General features: G+C 65.3%; 1 protein-coding gene across 1 annotated transcript in view; it reads left to right on the forward strand.

Annotated features, from left to right (window-relative positions):
• The window catches only part of LOC134154220 (neurexin-2-like), a gene marked incomplete at its 5' end in the record, with an annotated part of 48,106 nt that extends 39,235 nt beyond the window's left edge, over positions 1–8,871 (forward strand). Inside the window, 3 exon segments of the mRNA XM_062600937.1 lie at positions 8,112–8,284; positions 8,507–8,719; positions 8,761–8,871. Of these exon segments, the coding sequence (XP_062456921.1) occupies positions 8,112–8,284; positions 8,507–8,719; positions 8,761–8,832 (458 nt within the window).
• Positions 8,872–10,173: the final 1,302 nt, after the last annotated feature.

The raw sequence follows: 10,173 nt of genomic DNA on the forward strand, positions 1-10,173 counted from the left end.
ATTCACGGATGGATGGATGGATGGATGGATGGAGCGATGGACTGACGGACGGATGGAGCGATGGGTGGTTGGATTCACGGATGGATGGAGGGATGGAGGGAGCGATGGACTGACGGACGGATGGAGCGATGGGTGGCAGGATTCACGGATGGATGGATGGATGGATGGATGGAGCGATGGACTGACGGACGGATGGAGCGATGGGTGGTTGGATTCACGGATGGATGGAGGGATGGAGGGAGCGATGGACTGACGGACGGATGGAGCGATGGGTGGCAGGATTCACGGATGGATGGATGGATGGATGGAGCGATGGACTGACGGACGGATGGAGCGATGGGTGGTTGGATTCACGGATGGATGGATGGATGGATGGATGGAGCGATGGACTGACGGACGGATGGAGCAATGGGTGGTTGGATTCACGGATGGATGGAGGGATGGATGGAGCGATGGACTGACGGACGGATGGAGCGATGGGTGGCAGCATTCACGGATGGATGGAGGGATGGAGGGAGCGATGGACTGACGGACGGATGGAGCGATGGGTGGCAGCATTCACGGATGGATGGATGGATGGAGGGAGCGATGGACTGACGGACGGATGGAGCGATGGGTGGCAGGATTCACGGATGGATGGAGGGATGGAGGGAGCGATGGACTGACGGACGGATGGAGCGATGGGTGGCAGGATTCACGGATGGATGGATGGATGGATGGAGCGATGGACTGACGGACGGATGGAGCGATGGGTGGCAGCATTCACGGATGGATGGATGGATGGAGGGAGCGATGGACTGACGGACGGATGGAGCGATGGGTGGCAGGATTCACGGATGGATGGAGGGATGGAGGGAGCGATGGACTGACGGACGGATGGAGCGATGGGTGGCAGCATTCACGGATGGATGGATGGATGGAGGGAGCGATGGACTGACGGACGGATGGAGCGATGGGTGGCAGGATTCACGGATGGATGGAGGGATGGATGGAGCGATGGACTGACGGACGGATGGAGCGATGGGTGGCAGCATTCACGGATGGATGGATGGAGGGAGGGAGCGATGGACTGACGGACGGATGGAGCGATGGGTGGCAGGATTCACGGATGGAAGGATGGATGGAGGGAGCGATGGACTGACGGACGGATGGAGCGATGGGTGGCAGCATTCACGGATGGATGGATGGATGGAGGGAGCGATGGACTGACGGACGGATGGAGCGATGGGTGGTTGGATTCACGGAGAGATGGATGGATGGAGGGAGCGATGGACTGACGGACGGATGGAGCGATGGGTGGCAGGATTCACGGATGGATGGATGGATGGAGGGAGCGATGGACTGACGGACGGATGGAGCAATGGGTGGTTGGATTCACGGATGGATGGATGGATGGAGGGAGCGATGGACTGACGGACGGATGGAGCGATGGGTGGCAGGATTCACGGATGGAAGGAGGGATGGAGGGAGCGATGGACTGACGGACGGATGGAGCGATGGGTGGCAGCATTCACGGATGGATGGATGGATGGAGGGAGCGATGGACTGACGGACGGATGGAGCGATGGGTGGTTGGATTCACGGATGGATGGAGGGATGGAGGGAGCGATGGACTGACGGACGGATGGAGCGATGGGTGGTTGGATTCACGGAGAGATGGATGGATGGAGGGAGCGATGGACTGACGGACGGATGGAGCGATGGGTGGCAGGATTCACGGATGGATGGAGGGATGGATGGAGCGATGGACTGACGGACGGATGGAGCGATGGGTGGCAGCATTCACGGATGGAAGGATGGATGGAGGGAGCGATGGACTGACGGACGGATGGAGCGATGGGTGGCAGGATTCACGGATGGATGGATGGATGGAGGGAGCGATGGACTGACGGACGGATGGAGCGATGGGTGGCAGGATTCACGGATGGATGGAGGGATGGAGGGAGGGAGCGATGGACTGACGGACGGATGGAGCGATGGGTGGCAGCATTCACGGATGGATGGATGGATGGAGGGAGCGATGGACTGACGGACGGATGGAGCGATGGGTGGCAGGATTCACGGATGGATGGAGGGATGGAGGGAGGGAGCGATGGACTGACGGACGGATGGAGCGATGGGTGGCAGCATTCACGGATGGATGGATGGATGGAGGGAGCGATGGACTGACGGACGGATGGAGCGATGGGTGGCAGGATTCACGGATGGATGGAGGGATGGAGGGAGCGATGGACTGACGGACGGATGGAGCGATGGGTGGCAGCATTCACGGATGGATGGATGGAGGGATGGAGGGAGCGATGGACTGACGGACGGATGGAGCGATGGGTGGCAGCATTCACGGATGGATGGATGGAGGGAGGGAGCGATGGACTGACGGACGGATGGAGCGATGGGTGGCAGGATTCACGGATGGATGGATGGATGGAAGGATGGATGGAGGGAGCGATGGACTGACGGACGGATGGATGCAGGGAGCGATGGAGCGATGGGTGGCTGCAGAGACGGACTGAGGGACGACGGACGGACATCACCGGCTCAACGGGCAGGTGGAGGGATGGATGGTTGGATCGATGGAGGGACAGACGCGTGGAGGAACGGCCGGCCGGAAGGACAGAGGGACAGACGGACGCAGGGGCAGACGGCCGACGGCCGGACGGATAAGCGGGCGGGGGGAGGCCGGAGGCGCAGCTCCGGTCGGACCGGCGCGCGCAGGGCCGCGTGCAGGACGCCCGGACGGCCGCCCGGAGGGAAGGGCGGACAGACGGACGCGCGCGTGCAGGGCGGCACACGGGGCCGCGCCGGCGGCGGCTGCGCGCGAGGCCGCACGGGCCGAGGGTCGAGGCACGAGGGGCGGACGGACGGACGGACGGTTGCACGGACGGGCGGCCGCGTGGCAGGCTGGACGCGCGGACGGGCGGTTGTGCGCAGGGCTGCACGCGCGGATGGCTGGGGGCGGCAGGAACAACTGCACGGACGGACGGACGGACGGACGGACGGCTGCGTGCGGGGCTGCACGGAAGGAGGGAGGCACGAACTGTCGCGCAGGTGGATGGATGGACGCATGGACAGATGGACGGGCAGAGGCTTGCAGGGACAGACGGATGGACGGATGGAGGGATGGTCGCGTGGATGGTCGCACAGGTGGATGGATGGTCGCATGGACAGATGGACAGACGGAGGCTTGCAGGGACGGATGGACGGACGGATGGAGGGAGGGATGGTCGCGTGGATGCTCACGCAGGTGGATGGATGGTCGCATGGACAGATGGACAGACAGAGGCTTGCAGGGACGGATGGACGGATGGAGGGAGGGAGGGATGGTCGCGTGGATGGTCGCGCAGGTGGATGGATGTCGCATGGCCGGATGGACGGACGGAGGCTTGCAGGGACGGATGGACGGATGGAGGGAGGGAGGGATGGTCGCGCGGATGGTCGCGCAGGTGGATGGATGGTCGCATGGCCGGATGGACAGACAGAGGCTTGCAGGGACGGATGGACGGACGGATGGAGGGAGGGATGGTCGCGCGGATGGTCGCACAGGTGGATGGATGGTCGCATGGCCGGATGGACAGACGGAGGCTTGCAGGGACGGATGGACGGACGGATGGAGGGAGGGATGGTCGCGCGGATGGTCGCACAGGTGGATGGATGGTCGCATGGACAGATGGACAGACAGAGGCTTGCAGGGACGGATGGACGGACGGATGGAGGGAGGGATGGTCGCGTGGATGGTCGCACAGGTGGATGGATGTCGCATGGCGGGATGGACAGACGGAGGCTTGCAGGGACGGATGGACGGATGGAGGGAGGGATGGTCGCGTGGATGGTCGCACAGGTGGATGGATGGTCGCATGGACAGATGGACAGACGGAGGCTTGCAGGGACGGATGGACGGACGGATGGAGGGAGGGATGGTCGCGTGGATGGTCGCGCAGGTGGATGGATGGTCGCATGGACAGATGGACGGACGGAGGCTTGCAGGGACGGATGGACGGACGGATGGAGGGAGGGATGGTCGCGTGGATGGTCGCACAGGTGGATGGATGGTCGCATGGACAGATGGACAGACAGAGGCTTGCAGGGACGGATGGACGGACGGATGGAGGGAGGGATGGTCGCGTGGATGGTCGCACAGGTGGATGGATGGTCGCATGGACAGATGGACAGACAGAGGCTTGCAGGGACGGATGGAGGGAGGGATGGTCGCGTGGATGGTCGCACAGGTGGATGGATGTCGCATGGCGGGATGGACAGACGGAGGCTTGCAGGGACGGATGGACGGATGGAGGGAGGGATGGTCGCGTGGATGGTCGCACAGGTGGATGGATGGTCGCATGGACAGATGGACAGACGGAGGCTTGCAGGGACGGATGGACGGATGGAGGGAGGGATGGTCGCGTGGATGGTCGCACAGGTGGATGGATGGTCGCATGGACAGATGGACAGACAGAGGCTTGCAGGGACGGATGGACGGACGGATGGAGGGAGGGATGGTCGCGTGGATGGTCGCACAGGTGGATGGATGGTCGCATGGCCGGATGGACAGACAGAGGCTTGCAGGGACGGATGGACGGACGGATGGAGGGAGGGATGGTCGCGTGGATGGTCGCGCAGGTGGATGGATGGTCGCATGGACAGATGGACAGACAGAGGCTTGCAGGGACGGATGGAGGGAGGGATGGTCGCGTGGATGGTCGCGCAGGTGGATGGATGGTCGCATGGACAGATGGACAGACAGAGGCTTGCAGGGACGGATGGACGGACGGATGGAGGGAGGGATGGTCGCGCGGATGGTCGCACAGGTGGATGGATGTCGCATGGACAGATGGACAGACAGAGGCTTGCAGGGACGGATGGACGGACGGATGGAGGGAGGGATGGTCGCGTGGATGGTCGCACAGGTGGATGGATGGTCGCATGGACAGATGGACAGACAGAGGCTTGCAGGGACGGATGGACGGACGGATGGAGGGAGGGATGGTCGCGTGGATGGTCGCACAGGTGGATGGATGGTCGCATGGACAGATGGACAGACAGAGGCTTGCAGGGACGGATGGACGGACGGATGGAGGGAGGGATGGTCGCGTGGATGGTCGCGCAGGTGGATGGATGGTCGCATGGACAGATGGACAGACGGAGGCTTGCAGGGACGGACGGACGGATGGAGGGAGGGATGGTCGCGTGGATGGTCGCACAGGTGGATGGATGGTCGCATGGACAGATGGACAGACGGAGGCTTGCAGGGACGGATGGACGGACGGATGGAGGGAGGGATGGTCGCGTGGATGGTCGCACAGGTGGATGGATGGTCGCATGGACAGATGGACGGGCAGAGGCTTGCAGGGACGGATGGACGGACGGATGGAGGGAGGGATGGTCGCGCGGATGGTCGCACAGGTGGATGGATGGTCGCATGGACAGATGGACAGACGGAGGCTTGCAGGGACGGATGGACGGACGGATGGAGGGAGGGATGGTCGCGCGGATGGTCGCACAGGTGGATGGATGGTCGCATGGACAGATGGACAGACGGAGGCTTGCAGGGACGGATGGACGGACGGATGGAGGGAGGGATGGTCGCGCGGATGGTCGCACAGGTGGATGGATGTCGCATGGACAGATGGACAGACAGAGGCTTGCAGGGACGGATGGACGGACGGATGGAGGGAGGGATGGTCGTGCGGATGGTCACACAGGTGGATGGATGTCGCATGGCCGGATGGACAGACGGAGGCTTGCAGGGACGGATGGACGGACGGATGGAGGGAGGGATGGTCGCGCGGATGGTCGCACAGGTGGATGGATGGTCGCATGGCCGGATGGACAGACGGAGGCTTGCAGGGACGGATGGACGGATGGAGGGAGGGAGGGATGGTCGCGCGGATGGTCGCGCAGGTGGATGGATGGTCGCATGGCCGGATGGACAGACGGAGGCTTGCAGGGACGGATGGACGGACGGATGGAGGGAGGGATGGTCGCGCGGATGGTCGCACAGGTGGATGGATGGTCGCATGGCCGGATGGACAGACGGAGGCTTGCAGGGACGGATGGACGGATGGAGGGAGGGAGGGATGGTCGCGCGGATGGTCACACAGGTGGATGGATGGTCGCATGGCCGGATGGACAGACGGAGGCTTGCAGGGACGGATGGACGGATGGAGGGAGGGAGGGATGGTCGCGCGGATGGTCACACAGGTGGATGGATGGTCGCATGGCCGGATGGACAGACGGAGGCTTGCAGGGACGGATGGACGGATGGAGGGAGGGAGGGATGGTCGCGCGGATGGTCGCGCAGGTGGATGGACGGATGGTTGCAGCAATGGCTGCGTGGATGGAGCGATGGTTGCACAGATGGAAGCATGGCCGGATGGACTGTTGGTTGGATAGACAGCTGCACGGATGGATGGATGGTTGCAGAGATGGACGGATGGTTGCACGGATGGTTGGTTGCATGGATGGTTGTACAGATGGAGCGATGGCTGCCGCGATGGTTGCACAGACAGTTGCAGAGACGGATGGATTGTTGCACGGATGGACGGATGGTTGCACAGGCAGAGGGTTGCTTGCATGGATGGACGGATGGTTGCAGGAAGGGACATATAGACAGTTGCATGGATGGTGACGCACATGGATGGCTGATGGATAGACGGATGGACAGACGGCTCTACGATTACACGGATGAATGGACGGATGGTGGTTGCGCAGATGGTTGCGTGGATGGATGGATGGTTGCAGCGATGGTCACACAGCTGGATGGAGCAATGGCTGCACGGACAGTTGCACACACGGATGGGTGGCTGCAGCTCCACGGACAGACGAGCGGCTGCAGCGATGACTGCAGGGACAGTTGCGCGGACGGATGGATGGAAAGGTGTTGCATGGAGGGATCGTTGTTTGCAGCAACGGTTCCAGGGACGGATGGATGGTTGGTTGTAGGGGTGGTTGCACGGATGGATGGATGGTTGGTTGGTTGCATGGATGGATGGATGGATGCTCGCTTGGTTGGTTGCTTGGTTGCAGCGACAGTTGCAGGGATGGTTGAACAGATGGATGAATAGTTCGTTGCAGCGACGGCTGCAGAGATGGTTGTACGGATGGATGGACGGACGGTGGTTGCAGCGATGGTTGCAGAGATGGTTGTAGGGATGGAAGGATGGACGGTTGGTTGCAGCGACGGTTGCAGAGATGGTTGTACGGCTGGATGGACGGACGGTTCGTTGCAGCGACGGCTGCAGAGATGGTTGTACGGATGGATGGACGGACGGTTGGTTGCAGCGATGGTTGCAGAGGTGGTTGTACAGATGGAAGGACAGACAGTTCGTTGCAGCGATGGTTGCAGTGGTGGTTGTATGGATGGATGGACGGATGGTTGGTTGCAGTGACAGTTGCAGAGATGGTTGTACGGCTGGATGGACGGACGGTCGGTTGGTTGCGCACGCGGCCGCGTCCAGCGCGGACGGTGGCCGCCCGAAGACGGCCCGGGTGGCGCCGGGGTGGATGGTGCCGGCTGGTCGCGCGGCCGCCCGGCCGCGTGCAGCCCTGCACAGACGGACGGACGGTGCCGGACAGACGCCGGACGCAGACAGGCGGCGGCGGCGGCTGGAGCAGTGCCGGGGGGGCCGCCCGGCCGGCCCGGCCCAGCCTGGCCGTGGCCTTCCCGCTCCCTCCTCCTCCTCCTCCCCGTCCGGCCGGGAACCTTCTCACCGAGTCTCTCTCTTTTTTTCTTTTTTTTTGTTTTGTTCGTTTCTCTTCTTTTTTATTACATATTCTTTTATGCTTTTTTTCTTATTCTTCCTTCCTGCAATTTCTTTCCTCCACGCTAAAATCACCCGGCCCCATTCCTCGATGTAAGTTGACGGCAGCGCCGCGGTTTGCTCTTAAAAAAAAAAAAAAAAAAAAGGCGATAACGGTTAAAAAAGCGGCTCGCCGCCCTCGGCGGGGATCCGGGGCGGGGGCGGGGGGGGCGGGGAGGGTTGGGGGCCGGGGCCGGGGTCCGGGGGGGCGGGGGGGTGTCCCCCGCAGCGGGGGGGGCCCGGCGGGGGGCCGGGCGCTGACGCCACGTCCGTGTGTCGTCTCTCTCCCCCCCCCCCCCCCCCCCTCCTCCGCAGGCGGCGAGCTGGTGCTGCCAGCGTCGCCGGCGGCCCCCCCCCCCCGCCCCCCCCCGGCCTGCGGCCCCGACTGCGAGGAGCCCCCGGCCGCCTCGGGCTTCGCCTCGGGCGAAGCGGCCGACTCCAGCCTGCCGCCGGCCGACGACGAGGACTTCGCCGCCGCCGCCGCCGCCGCCTCCCCGTCCCCGCCGCCGGCCCCCACCCGCCACCCCCCGGCCGCCGCCGCCGCCTCGTCCCCCCCCAGCGTCACCCTGCCCGGGGGGCCGGTGCCGGCGGGCGAGCGGCACCCGCGGGAGGGTGGCCCCGGGCGGCCGCCGCCGCGACCCTCGGTGACGCCGCCGCGTGTCCCCACAGCGGAGCCGGGGGGCGGCCGGGCGCAGCCGCCGCCGCCGCCGCCGCCGCCGCCGCCGGGCGCCGTGGAGGTGGTGCGCGAGGCCGGCAGCACCACGGGCATGGTGGTGGGCATCGTGGCCGCCGCCGCCCTCTGCATCCTCATCCTCCTCTACGCCATGTACAAGTACCGCAACAGGGACGAAGGCTCCTACGGCGCCGAGGCGGCCGCCGCCGCCGCCGCCCGGGGAGGGGGGTCCCGCGGCGCCGCCGCCATCGCCGCCGCCGCCGCCGCCGCCGCGCGGGCGGCTCCGGCAAGGAGAAGCCGCCCGGTGCCGCCAAGGCGCCTGCCAAGGGGAAGAAAAACAAGGACAAGGAGTATTACGTGTGAGAGCCCCGAGCGGAGCGACGCGGGGCGCGTGCGTGTGTGTCCCCCCCACCCCGAGAAAGAGGAAAAACCGACGGAGCGACGCAGCGGCATCCGTCCGTCCGTCCGTCCGTCCGTCCCGCCCCGGGACCCGCGGCCCCGAGACGAAGACCGGCGCGGAGCGCGTCCCCCCCTCCTCACCCCCGCCACCACCCCGGCCCGGCCCGACCGACCGACCGACCGACGGACGGACGGACGTGGGGCTCCCCCCGGAACGGCGACCGGCGCGGGGCTCCCCCCCGCCGCCCCGACACAAAATGGCGCCCGACGCCCTGGGGTCCCCTCTGCAAAATGGCGACCGGCGCGGGGCTCCCCCCCGCCGCCCCGACACAAAATGGCGCCCGACGACGCAGAGGGATTGTCGTCGTCGTCGTCGTCGTCGTCCCCACCGAGACGAAGACCCCCGTGGGGCGTCTCCCCCCCCCTCCAAAAACCGACTGCGTCGCCCCCACAAAATGGCGCCCGACGACGCGGGGTCTCCCCCACAAAATGGCGCCTGACGACTCGGGGTCTCCCCCACAAAATGGCGCCCAGCGTGGGGGGTTCCCCCTCCTCCCTTTCTACACAGCGGGGACCGGCGTGTGTGTGGGGGGGGAGCAGATGTCCCCCCGGACCGAGGACACGGAGGGACCCCCAAAACGACGAGAGACGCGGGGAGGGGGGGTCGCCCCCGGAAAGGACGAGCGACGGTGGGCGTCGCCCGCACAAAATGGCGCCCGGCGACGCGGGGCCTCCCCCGCAAAATGGCGCCTGATGTGGGGGGGAGGGAGCCCCCTCCGCAAAATGGCGCCCGCTTCGGGGTTCCCCTCCGCAAAATGGCGTCTGATGTGGGGGGGGGAGCCCCCTCCGCAAAATGGCGCCCGCTTCGGGGTCCCCCTCCGCAAAATGGCGCCCGCTTCGGGGTTCCCCTCCGCAAAATGGCGTCTGATGTGGGGGGGGGGAGCCCCCTCCGCAAAATGGCGCCCGCTTCGGGGTTCCCCTCCGCAAAATGGCGCCCGCTTCGGGGTTCCCTTCCACGAAATGGCGCCTAATGGGGGGGGGGGAGCCCCCTCCGCAAAATGGCGCCCGCTTCGGGGTTCCCCTCCGCAAAAATGGCGCCCGCTTCGGGGTCCCCCTCCGCAAAATGGCGCCTGATGTGGGGGGGGAGCCCCCTCCGCAAAATGGCGCCCGCTTTGGGGTCCCCCTCCGCAAAATGGCGCCTGATGTGGGGGGGGGGAGCCCCCCTCCGCAAAATGGCGCCCGCTTCGGGGTCCCCCTCCGCAAAATGGCGCCTGATGTGGGGGGGGAGCCCCCTCCCCCGACCGC

This window comes from Rhea pennata, unplaced genomic scaffold, assembly GCF_028389875.1.
Source record: "Rhea pennata isolate bPtePen1 unplaced genomic scaffold, bPtePen1.pri scaffold_163, whole genome shotgun sequence".
In the NCBI taxonomy this organism is placed as follows: Eukaryota; Metazoa; Chordata; class Aves; order Rheiformes; family Rheidae; genus Rhea; species Rhea pennata.